Source organism: Leucoraja erinacea, chromosome 7 (assembly GCF_028641065.1).
Source record: "Leucoraja erinacea ecotype New England chromosome 7, Leri_hhj_1, whole genome shotgun sequence".
Classification (NCBI taxonomy): Eukaryota; Metazoa; Chordata; class Chondrichthyes; order Rajiformes; family Rajidae; genus Leucoraja; species Leucoraja erinaceus.
The window spans coordinates 40,361,207-40,377,746 of record NC_073383.1 but is presented as its reverse complement, the minus strand read 5'-3'; the positions used below and the strand labels follow the sequence as shown (position 1 = coordinate 40,377,746).

General features: G+C 40.7%; 1 protein-coding gene across 2 annotated transcripts in view; it reads left to right on the top strand.

The window, feature by feature from the left end:
* pard3bb (par-3 family cell polarity regulator beta b) overlaps nt 1–16,540 on the top strand; it is a 1,003,167-nt gene that overhangs the window by 441,363 nt on the left and 545,264 nt on the right. For both annotated transcript variants that reach the window (XM_055638338.1, XM_055638337.1), the window contains exons 5-6: nt 3,764–3,843; nt 8,591–8,677. In XM_055638338.1, coding sequence (XP_055494313.1) covers nt 3,764–3,843; nt 8,591–8,677 — 167 coding nt within the window. The remainder of the gene's footprint in view (nt 1–3,763; nt 3,844–8,590; nt 8,678–16,540) is intronic.

Below are 16,540 nucleotides of genomic sequence, written 5' to 3'. Positions count from 1 at the left end.
GCTGAGTTGCTCCAGCATTCTGCTTTTTGTTCAAGATTCCAGCACCTGCAGTCTCTTGACTCTCCTTTTTAATTCAAAAAATACACGGGTTGTTTTCAGCTTTGGAAAAACTGGCTCCTATTACCGTGGGTATCACTGGAGCCATGCATGTTCAAAACAAATTATTAGGTCTGAAGTCATCTATTTTGAGTACAGTCATAGATGAGCTGAGTGAGAACAGAACATCACTGTTCTATGCAACATTCTCAGAACGAAATGGATAAACATTCTGAAGTGCCAGTTTGGATTCCCATCTCAGATATTGGCAGTTCTGAATTTTTGCAATTCCTTGTGCATATGTATTACATTTGCACTAAAAAACCCCTAAGGCTGGCCTGTTGTTTCTCACTTATGTTGCTACTTCCGATAACACTGATGTACTTTTTACTGGAAGCAACACTGGGTCTGTGAGTGGCTTTGATCTGTTTGGTAGCTTCATGTTTCAAATGGTGACAGTGTTGGCCAACATAGCCTAGTCTGGCAGCCTCCCATGGTCAATATTTTAACCAAGTGCCTTTGAGGCCCTTTAGCAGCAAACAAGGATACCTCTTTTCTCTGATTTTAATGACTTTGTACTGACTTCAGTTTTCAACCAAAGGCCATCAACTTCATTCCTGCATCCAGCTGTGCTGTTTTGTAAATGGTGAATCCTGCATCCAGCTGTGCTGTTTTGTAAATGGTGACTTTATTTCTCATTGTGAAGATGAGCTGTGAAGTAAATCACAAAGAAATGATTACTACATTGTACGAATCAGTACAGTCGTGAATGGTTTTATCCACCTGTTCCTGCCTCGAGCAATCTTAACGTTGGTTAGAGAGTTGTCTTGATTGCAAATTCATATACTGGTTTTCCAAGCTCACCATGCTGGCCTTCTCAATCTCTATAGCTTCCTCTACTATCACAGCCTTATTGAGATCTGTATTTCTCCAGTTCTATCTAGATATACCACTTCAATTTCTGCATATGCTGGCAGTTGGTTTTTCTTTGCTGAGCCTTAAGCTTTAAAATCCCTTCTTAAATCCAAATACCTGTTCTTTGCAACATAGCCTTTCCGCCTTATGTGGCTTGGTATCAGATTTTATTTAATTGCATCCTGTGAAGCACATTGTAATGTTCTCAGCCCAAGTACACAAAGATCTGTTTATATGCAAGCTAATAAGCCTACCATGTTCATTATTTTGATGTAATAGTACTTGTTATATCTGACCAATGCTTAAATTGTGATCAAACATTATTTTGTTTCTGTAGAAATTTGAAATATATAAATGTGTGCATAAGTGTTTCGACAAAGAAGACATATTTGCATAGTGCTTTTGCGACCTCCAGGCATCTTAGCCACTAACATTTAATTACTTTTTGAAGGAACAAGGGAGACAATTTGTGCAAAGCAAATAGCAATGAAATAATGATCACATAATTGTGTTAGTGATGTTTCCTGAGGAATAAACAATAGGTCTGAAGATGGGAGAACTCTTTTAAGCGCTGCTAACATCCCTTTAATCAGAAAGACAGTCTGCTTTCTTTGAGTCCAACACCTTTGACCGGGGAGCACCTACAGCAATGTCGTTGGCCTGTGAAGCCCAGATCTCCTGTGAAGCTTGAACTTGTGACCTTTTGAATCAGAGCATAAGTGTCCCCAAATGTGTGAAATTCATTGCTTCAAACCAGAATCCATAACTTCAAACTGGAAACTCATTCACAAGTTAAATAATGTAGGCTTCAAGCAATCAGACCCAGCAGATCGTAACCACCACTGATCTGCGTTACATGTTATACAGGTAATTGCACATTCACATCAGCTTATTATCTGGTTTATTTATTTTTTACAAAGTAATTATGGTTTGTTAGCAATACAACTTCAACTCCTTGACTTCACAATTGCTTTTGATTCCTTACGACACAAACAAAATCTGGTCGCTCTTTTGCAACCTTAGATAAAGGTCCGTTATACTTCTCATATGTCTCCTATTTTCAGATGACGCAGCAAGCCATTAGACCCATCAAGATGATGCTGGCTGTCAAAGTATTCCCATCAGTCACCCCTTTTTCTTTGTCTCTCATATGCCACAAAAAAACTCCACAGGGATTCTTCTCCTATCTATCTACGCAGACTTGAAAAAGGTCTGCCTGAGTTAGCATGATTAAATTTGGGAATGATGAAGTGACTATCAATGCAAATAGTTATTTAGCCAGGGAAGGTTGCAGAGGTCAGTGGTAGACGTGGGGATATGGAGAACTTGAAAAGAAGAATGTTGTTGGTTGGGAGATAATGTGGGTTCACGAGCCACAAGAAACTGCAGATGTCATAATTTTGAGCAAAAAACAAATGAGGAAAGTATTGCAGAAATTCAAAGAGTCAAGCAACATCTGTGGAGAGAATGGAAGTGTCCTGACCTGAAACCGTCTGCATTCCCTCCACAGTTCGTGACAGGCTGCTGGGTTCTTTCAGCACTTTGTTTTTTAGGTTAGAGAGCCTTTAGTTGGAGGTGAATGGAACTTAAATGGAACTAAGCATTCATTGTTGTGTCTTTTTCTATAATGCTGTGAACTTCATTGAAGGATTAGGTTTGGTGCTGATACTGGGGCATAAATGCAATCCAACCTGCCTTTATCAACAGGATGAACATCATTGTTGGTGAACAATCCAGTTCCCATTCTTGAGAGAAGATTGAAGCAGGTGCCTCAGAATTGGAGCTTTGTAATGGAGACCAAAATGGCTCTTCTCCCTTTTGAGTATGTGTTTGCACAAAACATCCAGGTCATTTTCTGTTTAGTTTTTTTTATTTTAGTTTGGAGATACAGCACGGAAACAGGCCCTTCGGCCCACCGAGTCTTTGCCGACAAGTGATCCCCGCACACTAACCCTATCCTAGGGACAATTTACATTGATACCAAGCCAATTAACCTACCAACCTGTACGTCTTTGGAGTTTTTTTTGTTCAGCAGTTTAATTTCACTGGGTGCATCCGAGTTTGCCTTCATAGGTATTTTGCAACCTAATATATACAAAACCTTTTCTGGTAATTAGATTAACATTCCTTCTTGAGAAACAGTTAACTAATTAACATTTGCAAAGGGTCGATAGAATCTATCAAAGGTGCCATACAAATAATACTTGTAAGCTTGTTTTTAAAAGCATTGACTTTCCAATAATAAAAAAAGATTTTGTATTAGTGCTAGTTTCAGCAACAGGTAAATTGACTACTTCATCTCATTGAAATAGACAGGTTGGATTTGCTTTAGGCTCTAGTCTGTATGAGTCTTGATCATTTCATGAAATTCAAGGCTGATTTTAAAGCTTATTATAAAAAGACGACACAGACATTTAATTACATTTTCAGACTTTACTTTAAATCATTGCTTTTGTGAGAACTTGTAAAGGGAGAGTGAATAAATAGTATGATATATATAATGGTTTGCACTCAGAATCCAGTCATAGTAATGGATTTGCTAAATGTTGAGTCAAATCAATGTATTTTCTTGACTGGGCTAAATAATCCATTGAAATACTTGTGCTATGTGATTCTAAGATGCCTGTTTTTTAATTTATTGAACTGAGCATTGATTTTTGATTCCCTAAGTATAGTATAGAGATATATTTCAGAGCAATGTACACCTGGAAAAGTGGTAAGAGTTTAACAATATCCGCTAGGTTGATGCATTGCCCCTACTGACGATCTGAAGGAATTTTTGAATCACCATTTATCGCTTTTAAATTTGCAGAGACCGAACTGGACACCTACAGATGATGTAAGATCAGATCTTCCGACATCACCAGTCACGCATCCAAAAAGCACTTTAAGGTAGGGCAGAGTCAACTGATACCATGATGGGTTCTGTCTCTAGAAGAACATTGAACATGTCATAATTATTTCCTATATAGTTTCTAATCTTCTTGCCTGTTACTTTCTGCAGGGTTATAGATAATTTTCCTATTCAAAAATGTATAAGCCCCGATTCCCCAACTGCATCCCAGAGTCATCTGGTAGGTGATGGGGGAGGAAGTGGTATTGTAGTGGTGAAAGTGTTTAAAGAGCTAGTAGACAGCACTATCACTGCTGATAGTGCTGTCTACTGGATGAAATGCTCAACGGAGGCATCATCTGCTCTCCCATACAATACTGGCTGTATTTTGAAGAATTGCATGGAGTTTTACCATAAGACATAGGAGCAGAATTAGGCCATTCGAGTCTGCCCTGCCCTTTTGATCATGGCTGATCTATTTTTACCTCTCCACCCCATTCTCCTGCCTTCTCCCCATAAGTTGTGACGTCCTTACTAATCAAAAACCTATCGATCCAGCTTTAAAAATACCATTGGGTGGCGCCATCGTAGTGGCAGCCTCACCAGTAGCTGTTAGTCCTTTCACCCTTTTTGTTATTTTTTGTGTGTCTAAAAATATGTTCTAAAGGTTTCTTAGTCTTTTTCATGTGGGGGTGATGGGAGGGAATAGAGGGAAACCGTTTCCCAGTCACTTGCCTGGATGGAGATGTGTCTTTTCTCTGTGTCGCATCTTCGCCTCCCCCCCTCGCGGTCTACCAACGTTTGATTTTTGATTTTGACCAAATCAAAAAGGGGGAAAGTTTTAAGGATTTTCTTAAGGGCAGAAATGTTCAGTTCTAGACGGCAACAACTGCAGTTGCAGTGGCAAGATGTTTGCTTGTATCTTTCCTCTTTTTTGGGACTGAAATATTGTGTCTTTCCACAGATGCTACCATGCATGCTGAGTTTTTCAGCATTTTCTGTTTTTATGTCTTGGTGCAGACAAAAACAGTTGTCATTTTGAGTGGAAGAAGAGGAAAAAGGTTGCAAGTAAAAGGCAATCTTGTTGGTTTTTAAGCATACATGCTGTGAAACATATAAGTGTCTCAATTCATGTATTCATTGGTAGCCCTCTGCTTTGCAAACCCAATGTTTCCCAGAACTGTAGGTGACCATTGATTCCAGATGTCTATATCTGTTCCTTGAAAAAGCAATCCGATTATTCCCATTCTCCAATCTCCCCATAGCTTGGCATTTTTTTTCATTTTTAAGTACCTATCCAATTACCTTTTGAAAGTTGCTTTTGGATTTGTTTTTGTCACCCTTTCATGCAACACATTCCAAATCCCAACAACTTGCTGTGTGAAAATTAACTCTCTACTTGCCCATCTGATTTCTTAGCACGTTATAGGATAAATTTGTACTTGTTTATCTCAGAAGCCCAATAACTTGAAATATCTGCATGCTGTTGTCTAACATTAAAGGTTGAACAGCTTTGCTTTTCATAGTGCTTTCAATCAAATGAAAACAGATATATGCTTCAATTTTCACGGGGTTTCCGGAAAGAAAATATGAATATGAGGTCTTGCGTACTAGTGTTAATAGGAAAATGTAAAGCCAAGTGTGTGCAGGTTTGAACATTGGCTGAGGTCTGGATCCAACTTGCTTGTTATAAATCTAATAATTGAATAGCCTTTTATTCAGAGACATAAAGCAACCATCATGACCCAGAAGTGGTGCATCACATCTTTTAATCAGAAAGTTGCCGGTTTCATTTCCATTCCAGATAATCCAAACCAACATTCCAGTGCATAGGAAGGAACTGCAGATGCTGGTTTACACCGAAGATTGACACAAAATGCTGGTGTAACTCAGTGGGACAGGCAACATTTCTGGATAGCAGGAATGGGTGACGTTTCGGGTCGAGACCCTATTCCAGTGCACAAAATGGGTATCATAGTATGTCATAGACAGGCAAAGGGGAAATCCCTGTATTGATTGCAATTTATCGGCAAGACAGTTCAAATCAAGTTTGGTCTGCATCTAGTCCGTTTCACCTCATCTATATCATATTCGTATCTATATACTTAAAACTCTGATCTTGGATGTGTATTTATTTGTGTGCTTGTGTATAATCACATCTTCATGAAAAAACAACACGCTAATGGTAATTTTTTAACATATTCCGGTAGAGATTTTTCCCGTGGAGTCCGACATCGCCTTATCTGAAAATGTCATGCTTTATTTCTCGAGTTATTAATGAAAATGTTCAAAAATCTGACAAAACCTTGAATTTAATAACAACTCTTTCACTGATGACATCATAATGGCTCTGTGTGCCCTTCTTCCTCATACAGCAAGTGACGTCACCCCCCCCTCACCTCTCCCTCCTCCCCCCCCATTATTCAAGACTGCCCGCCCCCACTCCAAAAGACGCAGAAAGAATGAGCAAGTTGGGCCCACCCCGCTCGCCGGCCGCCCCTCTCGCCCAGTCCACGTCCCCCCCTCTCTGCCCTCGTTAAGGGGATGGGTCCGAGCTGTCGGGTCCTTGGGTCAGGTCAGGTCCTCGGATCGGGTACTCGGGTCAGGTCCAATCTCTCTGCCCTCCCTCTCCCTGCCCTTCTTCTCTCTGCCCTTCCTCTCTCTGTCCTCCCTCTCTCTGCCCTCCCTTTCTTTGCCCTCCCTCTCTCTGCCCTCTGGCTAGTGTGTGTGTGTAGGGGAGGATGGTTAGTGTGTGTGTGAGAGGCCGCAGGCCACCCCCCTGCCTCCCTGCAACCGCGCGTTGAGGGGACGGGACCCAACGGGTCCCACTTGGTCTAGAAACTGTTAAAAGTTTGATCTTGGATGTGCATTTGTGTGTGTGTGTGTTTAATTGTTTGTGTATAATCACACCTTCACGGAAAAATGATGCAGTAATGGTAATTTCATGCTTTATATCTCGACTAATTACTGAAAATGTTTAAAAATGACATCACTTTGAATTTAAAAACAACTGCCTCTGCCATGTGCTGCGAGTGATGTCACCCCCACTCCTATCCTCGCGTCCGGTCTGAAGCCAGCACCGGCGACAACCTACGTCACCTGGCGCCAACCTACGTCACCTGGCGCCAACCTACGTTAACCTGACGACAACTACGACAGCAACTACGCCAGGAGAAGTCAAGTTACGCTCATTGGCGGCAAACCCACTGTCGCCGACTGTCTTCGAAAATTTTTCGACGTGTTGAAAATCCAACAGCGACCAGAAAGACGCTACGACTCTTTGGGCGACTGAGGAGACTACTCATGACCATACAGGCGACACCCCAACGACCATGTGGCGACAGCCAAGCCGCCTGTAGTTGCCTAGAAAACTAGCCTAAGTGCGACAGGCCCTTTTGGGGATTAGACAGGTTAAATCCTCATAGGATGTTTCCTTACATGAGAAGAGTCCAGAAACACAGGACAAGGTCTCAGAATAAGGGGATGTCCATTTATGACTAAGATGCTGAGGATTTCTTCTCTTGTTGGGCTGTGCATTTTTGGAACTCCTTGTCACAGAGAGCTATGTGGCACCTTCAATGCTGAAGTAAAAAAGATTTCTAATCAGCTATGAATCTAGGATTATGGGGACAGGGCAGTAAAGTAAACTTACAAAAAATTACAACTTACCAAACATCACCTATCCATTTTCCCCAGAGATGCTGCCTGACCCGCTACAACATTTTGTGTATATCTTTGGTGTAAACCAGCATCTGCAGTTCCTTTTTATTTCATCCTGATTCTTCTGGCTTGGATTGCGAGCAGCTGGGGAGATAAGGCATACAGAATGCCACAATTCTAACTAGTAGAAGACGCCTACAGCCGTAATAGCCGGCAAATCCATCCTCATCCATCGCTGTTTCCCCCATATGCTCGATCTTATATACGTCAAGTTAGGTGTTTATAACCTAGGGAGGATCTGTAGTGTTTTCACCTGTGGCGTCATGGTATGAGATGTTCATTTCCTTTGTAAGTCCTATCTTATTCATTGTGTAGTAAATATACTGGAAATTCTCTGTAATGCCTTGTTGGTCAAGATATTTGATGTGAAGATCAGATGATCTCAATAAACTTTTCCTGTTGTGATAAGCCAGAAAGTATGCATGCTAATGAAAACATATTCTCCAGCATATCAAATTGATTTGATTTTGTACAAGTGTAGACTGATGTTTTTGTGGGTGAGCATATCCATCTAAAGTGCAGATGGGAGGATTGTGATGCACATCTGCAGAATAATCATTTAGGAGCTGCGGAAAATAATCTATCAGAGAATATGTTTTCTATTTTAGGACCCTCTTCATAGTTTGAAATGTTAAATTATTTTGCATTGATGGTCATGCTTTTTGCTGATAATGTTGGCAATTGTGTACTTAACCTGATTTTCTTACTCACTTTTCTCCCTTCACACACCCACCCCACCCACATTTACTGCATAGGCATTGAATTTCTGGTTTGTTGCTGTATTGTGAGGAAACTTAATTCCCTGTATCAACATTCATGTTCTTGGCTTCTGACGACCAAACTGTAGTATTAATTATAACCATTTTACAATATTCTCCCAGTTATAGCAAGAACAATCATTGTTTTGTTTATTTTTGATTGGCTTGTTTGCATGTTTTTTCTCAAATGTCCATCAGACCTTGACAGATGCATTATAATCCAGTAAGCCAACTCTGTTTACTTATTTGGTCTAATGGGTTAAAAAACTATGTTTTGTCAAGACCCAGCTGTTCTTGCGTGTAACCTCATCCATCTTCTTTTTGGCAGTGATTTGACAAAGAAGGTAGAGTTTTCTGGAGATGGCGGTCCCTTGGGAATTCATGTGGTGCCCTTTAATTCTACGCTGAGTGGAAGGTAAAGTATCTAAATGTACATCTGTACTTAAAACTGCTGAGATTGCATCCCATGGGATCAGATGCCATATGGTGCCCGTGTTTATACTACTCCCAACATGAGCAATGCTGCAGCTGAGCACTGGTTCAATAAAGTGGGCCTTTAATGCAAGTCTTATTGACAAAGCATTGTTTCTCTGTCAATATTTGTGTTTACAGAATGTTACAGGTTTGCAGTCCATTACAACTTGGTCACAACTGACATTGGTATTGATACAATTGCCTTTCGAGGCCATTGAGTGAATTCACGAGAAGCTGCACCCCACCCCCCAAGGAATGATGAGATGGAACTCATTGCCGCAGGGAATAATGGAGGCATTTCATGGAAAACTGGATTAATACATAAGTGAGAAAGAAAACACTAAAATGGTTAGGTTATTCAGGTTCAGAGAAAGCGTATTGTGCAAATATATTTGCAGAGATTAGTTGAGCTGAATGGCTTTATTTTGCACTTTAAATTAATTGTAATTTTAGGCACGTCCCTCAGTTCCTGAGACATAACACAGCCATTCCTGCAGTTGAGAATGCTGTGCATGCCTCTTTTAAGCATGTGGCATGCTATCATACCACATCATTTGATCCTTCCTTTACGGTGCTTTGGCTGCGTGTTACCCACCACTGGCTTTTTTTTATCCGTCATCGTAATTTGCATTTCTATCAAGTGATAAAGAAACAATCCTGTGAACAACAGAATTACAGAGACCTACAGCGAAGAAGGTGGTTTGTCGCATCTACACTGCCTTTTGATGGATCCTTCCTTTTTATCCCCTCGCCTCTGCTCCTTCCACACAGCCCTTGTAAATTTTGCCCTTTCATGTATTTCTTTTGAAATCTGTTTCCTCCATTCTTCCAAGCAGCACTTCTCATAATATAACAAAATAATAATCTTAATGATTTTTACTTTAAGGATTCAGAATTTTTATTTTTATTTTGGGGTTGAAGTTGTTATTCGTTTTATACTGTATATTGCATGGGAGTCCTTTTCTGTCAAAAATCAAGACCGTTGATGGCCTTCTCAGCCAGAACTACACATGCAAAATGTTCAACCAGTAGTGCCATCTCACTGTGATGTTTTCTTGACACAATGGGGACAAAGAGATGGGACAAACCGGGTGCTCCAGCCATCCACGTTCCAAAAGCTTGTTGGTTGGTACATTAAATGGGCCCACTAAATTATAGGGAATAGGGGAATATTAATTTTTATAGTCACAAATAGCAATACACAAAGAAAAACTTTGTTTTACATACTATGCAGGCTACTCATACTGTGCATGAGTATTATCAACCTTATATGAGTACCCTGTACTGTATATTTGGAAAGTTAAAATCTGCTGCGATGACAACATAATTATTCTTGCAACTCACTGCAATCACCCTGCATATTTGTTCCTCTAATTCTCGTTGACTATTTGGGATCTTATGGTACACCCTCAACAAGAGTACACGTCCTTTACTTATTTCTCAGCTTCCCCATAAAGCCTCCCTGGATGATCGTTCAATAATTTCATCTCAGATTACTGCCATGATGATCTCCATAATTAAAACAACAACGTTCCCCTTCTTTCTTTCCTCCACCTCTATCCTGCCCATATTGCCTGCACCCTAGAGCTTATGAGTGCATGGGGAGAAAGTATTTCAGGTAATCTGAGGGCCTCAAAGTTAAGTTAATGGCAAAAGGGAAAAACCTATGAGATAGTATTTTGCTTAGAGAGTTATTATTTGGAATACACTGCTTGATGGCACGGTGGCACAGCGGTAGAGTTGCTGCCTTACAGTGCCAAAGACTTGGGTTTGATCCTGACTATGGGTGCTGCTTGTACGGTCTCACTGTGAACTGCGTGGTTTTCTCCTGGTGCTCTGGTTTGCATCCACACTCCACAGACATACAGGTTTGCAGGTTAATTGGATTAGTAACATTGTAAAATGTCCCTAGTGTGTAGGATAGTGTTAGTGTTTGGGGATCGTTGGTCAGCGCTGACTCGGTGAACTGAAGGGCCTGTTTCCACGCTGTATCTCTAATCTAAATTAAACTAAACTTGATAGGGTGGTGAAAATGGATTCCTTTGTACTTATAGAACAATACATCATAGGAACATGCTCTTCACCCAACTATGTATGTGGCGAATATGATACCTACTTAAACTAATCCCTTCTGTCTACACATGTTTCATATCCTTCTATTCACTGCATGTCTGCCATTAAATGCCATTATCGTATTTTCTTCAACCACCGCCCCAATCACCATGTTCCAAGCCCCCACCACTCTGTAAAGAAAAATAAGCTTGCCCCGTACATCATAAGATCATAAGTGATTGTAGAATTCGGCCATTTGGCCCATCTCCTTTCGGTACATCTCCTTTAAAAAAAATCCCTCTGACCTTATGGCTATACCCTATAGTACTTAACAGTTCCACCCTGAGAAAAGGTTCTGACTGTCTATCCTATCTATTCCTCTAAATTTTATGAACTTTTGTTAGGTCTTCCGTCAGGCTCCAATGATCTAGAGAAAACAATCTAAGTTTGTCCATCCTCTCCTTCTAGCTAAGATCCTTTAATCAGACAGCACCTTAATAAACCTCTTCTGTGCCTTCTCCAAAGCCTCCACATCTTTCCTGTAGGGCCAATCCGAACTGCACACAAATGGCCTGACCAAATATGGCCTGACCAAAGTCCTATAAAGTTGCATCATAACTTTTCGACTTTTATGTTCAATGCACCAATCTGTGAAGGCAAGCATTGCATATGTTGATACTTTCAGGGAGTTACAGATTGGATCCCAAGTTCCCTTTATACATCAAAGTAGCATGGAAGAGTGGGCATAATTAGGCTTGGGTGTCTGAATGACCCCTCATGTTATATGATTATATGAATTTAATGACTCGCTGCATTAAAATTTGCATTTCTTTGGTTTGAAAAGCTGTCATGGGTTAGACACCAGGAGGGGTGAACATAGTGCTGAACAAAGAAGCAGACGGTGCATTTTCCACTTCAGACAATTTACGACTTTTTTTTGTTGAAATGGGGAAAATCATCCAAAATGCCACGTGTTTTTTGCACAATTGCTCTGACCAGGCAAAGTGTGGATGGCTGTCCAATGCTTTTGGAAAGTAATGTCTTGAGTCAGCATCCATGATAGGAATGGAATGGAAAGGAATTAAAAATAACTGGAAAAAATGAATCATGTAGCTGGAGTTATCAATGGGTTCCTGCATTCCAGTGGTTTTTTTTCTTTCTCTTTCAGTGAAAAGCCTTTTGTTGGGCACAGTTTCAGGAATAAAACTCCGTTCTTGGTCAGGAATAAAAATAGCATTGTTCCTTGAGAAGAAAACTGGCAGTGCCGTTAAAATGCATACGTTCATGTTATTGAACTATTAACACTTGTCTAGCTCTGACTTTTTAAGATTCTGATAAGAAATTTCCTCCTGTTTGAAGAAATATATGAATGAGCAGGTCTAAAATCTTTGAAATACTTTAACCTTAAGGATGTTGGTTTGGTTCACTTTGCTGCTCTGCTTTTCAGCTCAGTGCTTCATCAACGATTCTACTGCTTGGTAAACACTGGAAAATATAGGATTAATGACCACCATTAAACTATTTTTTGACTGTGTCGCATCTGAATTCATAATTTTTCACATTAACCACCTTTTCTTATTTTGTTTGATGTCTTTCTTCACACCTCACACCACCCCATCTCTGTTTCCTTTTCTCTGAACCCACTGATTTTATGTTCGCATTTTCTCTCTATTGTTACAGCTCCTTGTCTCAGGCTCTCATTTCTTTCATTTTATTTTTAATGAATTTCCCATTTACAAACACATTCCCATGTTTCTATATTCCTTGTGCCTGTCTCATCTTCCTGTTCTCTTCTTTCTGTCCCTTCATTCTCAATTTGGAATCCCAAGTCCTTTGATCCTTCCAGTTAAATAAAATAGATACCTGTAGCATAGATGAAAAGCAGTGGACATTGAGGGACTAGTTCTGTTTTATTAGCAAACCTTCCTTGCCTCTGTTGCACTGTTTTTACTCTCATTTCCAGTACAGTGTTTAGAGGTAGATGGAGTTAGATATTATTTTGCCAAAATTGAGACAGTTTAGAATATCTGAAAGATCTTCTGACGAGGCATTGAATTGTAACCAGATGTCTCCTGTTCACTTATTTGATCGATGACATGTTTCTTTTCATTAAAGAGTGCTGCATTTGAACCATAAAACTCTGTTATATTATACTTGATAATTTAATTAACGTTTTAAGATCATCAAAAAGGTTATTTGACACTGAGCTTAAAGGGGGATATTTTTTGAAGAACAATGAAACAAAATGCTGCCTGAATGAAGTGCTGCCTTTATTGTTAGTTGAATTATGTTGCATTTAGCATACAGTTGAACATGGAAGCCAGGCAAATGTATACAAATCATGGTCCAGTTTGGCACTCTACTTAGCAAGCCATTGACTTTTCTTTCTCCCAAAGAAAACAAAATATTTTTCAAAGGCAGTGATAAACCTTGAAGTTTACAGTACTGAATAGATGCATGATTCACTGCTAAAATAATTCAAAACAAACTGCATTGTTCCAAGCTCTTGTGCCAACCCAGTGTGGCGGCTCATTGACATACATAGAAAAATAGGTGCAGGAGTAGGTCATTCTGCCCTTCAAGCCAGCACCGCCATTCAATATGATCATGGCTGATCATCTAAATTCAGTACCCTGGTCCTGCCTTTTCCCCATATCCCTTGATTCCTTTAGCCCTAAGAGATAAATCTAAATCTCTCTTGAAAACATCCAGTAAATTGGCCTCCACTGCCTTCTGTGGCAGAGAATTCCACAGATTCACAACTCTCTGGGTGAAGAAGTTTTTCTTCATCTCAGTCCTAACGGCCTACCCCTGGTTCTGGACACCCCCAACGTCGGTAACATTTTCCCTGCATTTAGGCCGGTCCAATCCTTTAAGAATTTTATATGTTTCTATAAGATCCCTTCTCATCCTGAATTCCAGTTAATACAAGCCGAGTCAACCTATTATTTCATCATATGTCAGTCCCGCCATCCCAGGAATTAACCTGGTGAACCTACCTAGAGACGTACGAATCTGTTGAATTCTCTGCCACAGAAGGCAGTGGAGGCCAATTCATTGGATGTTTTCAAGAGAGTTAGATTTATCTCTTAGGGCTAAAGGAATCAAGGGATATGGGGAAAAGACAGGAACGGGGTACTGAATTTAGATGATCAGCCATGATCATATTGAATGGCGCTGCTGGCTTGAAGGGCCGAATGGCCTACTCCTGCACCTATTTTTCTATGCATGTCAATGACCCGCCACACTGGGTTGGCACAAGAGCTTGGAACAATGCAGTTTGTTTTGAATTATGAATTGAAAGTCAATGGCTTGCTAAGTAGAGTGCCATACATGATTTGTATACATTTGCCTGGCTTCCATGTTCAACTGTATGCTAAATGCTAACATAATTCAACCAACAATAAAGGCAGCACTTTATTCAGGCGGCATTTTGTTTCATTGTTCGTCAAAAAATATCCCCCTTTAAGCTCAGTGAACCTATGCTGCACTCCCTCAATAGCAATAATGTCCTTCCACCAATTAGGAGACCAAAACTGCACACAATACTCCAGGTACGGTCTCACAAGGGCCCTGTACAACTGCAGTAGAACCTCCTTGCTCCTAAAATCAAATCCTCTCGCAACGAAGGCCAACATGCCATCTCCTGCTGTACCTGCATGCTTACTGTCAGTGACTGATGTACAAACACCCAGGACTCGTTGCACCTCCCCTTTTCATAATCTGACACAATTCAGATAATAATCTGCCTTCCTGTTCTTGACACCAAAGTGGATAACCTCACATTTATCCACATTATATTGCATCTGCCATGCTTCTGCCCGCTCACCCAACCTATCCAAGTCACCCTGCAGCCTCATAGCATCCACATCTACATTCATACTGCCACCCAGCCTTGTGTCATCTCCAAATTTGATATAAATTTAATTCCCTCGTCTAAATCGTTAATATATATTGTAAATAACTGGGGTCCCAGCATCGAGCCTTGTGGCACCCCAATCTGAAAAGGACCCGTTAATTCCTACTCTTTGATTCCTGTCTGCCAACCAATTTTTTATCCATGTCAATACCCGACCCCCAATACCCAATACCATATGCTCTAATTTTGCACACTAATCTCTTATGTTGGACCTTGTCAAAGGCTTTTTGAAAGTCCAGCCACATCCACTGGCTATCCCTTATCCATTCTGCTTGTTACATCCTCAAAAAATTCTAGATTAGTCAAGCATGATTTCCCCTTCATAAATCCAAGATGACTTTGACCGATCCTGTCACTGCTTTCCAAATGCGTTGCTATAACATCTTTAATAATCTTTCCCACTACCAATGTATAGCTAACTAATCTATAATTCCCTGTTTTCTCTCTCCCTCCTTTCTTAAAAAGTGGAGTTACATTGTCTATCCTCCAGTCCACAGGAACTGATCCAGTCCTAACAGTATACCTAACAACATTTCCTGATTAATGAGGATTCCCTTCAGTTCTTCCCTCCCACTAGATCCTTGGTCCCCTTGTATTTCTGGGAGATTGTTTGTGTCTTCCTAAGTGAAGACAGAACCAAAGTACTCGTTTTAACTGTTCTGCCATTTCCTTCATTTCCATTATAAATTCACCTGCCTCTGACTGTAAGGGACCTACATTTGTCTTCACTAATCTTTTCCTTTTTTATATATCTAAAGCTTTTACAGTCAGTTTTTATATTCACCCGCAAGCTTTCTTTCATGCTTTTTATTCCCCATTTAAATTAACTCCTTTGTCCTCCTCTGTTGAGTACTAAATTGCTCCCAGTCCTCCGGTTTACTGCTTCCTCTGGCTAATTTTTGTGCATCTTTCATGGATTTAACACTATCCTTGATTTCCCTCGTTAGCCATGGTTGAGCTGCCTTCCCCGTTTCATTTTTTCACTAGACTAGACTGGGATGATCAATTTTTGTAGTTCAACCATGCAGTCTTTAAATCTTTGCCATTGCATCTCTACTGTCAACCCTTTAAGTATAATCTGCCTGTCTATCCTAGCCAATTTCCATCTCATACCTTCAAAGTCTCAATAGACAATAGACAATAGGTACAGGAGTAGGCCATTCGGCCCTTCGAGCCAGCACCGCCATTCAATGTGATCATGGCCGATCATACCCAATCAGTACCCCGTTCCTGCCTTCTCCCCACATCCCCTGACTCCACTATTTTTAAGAGCCCTATCTAGCTCTCTCTTGAAAGCATCCAGAGAACCTGCCTCTACCGCCCTCTGAGGCAGAGAATTCCACAGACTCATCACCCTCTGTGAGAAAAAGTGTTTCCTCGTCTCCGTTCTAAATGGCTTACTCCTTATTCTTAAACTGTGGCCCCTGGTTCTGGACTCCCCCAACATTGGGGACCTGCTTCCTGCCTCTAGCGTGTCCAAACCCTTAACAATCTTATATGTTTCAATGAGATCCCCTCTCATCCTAAACTCCAGAGTGTACAAGCCCAGCGGCTTCATTCTCTCAGCATATGACAGTCCTGCCATCCCGGATATTAACCTTGTAAACCTACGCCACACTCCCTCAATAGCAAGAATGTCCTTCCTCAAATTAGGGGACCAAAACTGCACACAATACTCCAGGTGTGGTCTCACTGGGGCTCTGTACAACTGCAGAAGGACCTCTTTGTTCCTACATTCGATTCCTCTTGTTATAAAGGCCAACATGCCATTCGCTTTCTTCACTGCCTGCTGTACCTGCATGCTTACTTTCATAGACTGATGTACAAGGACCC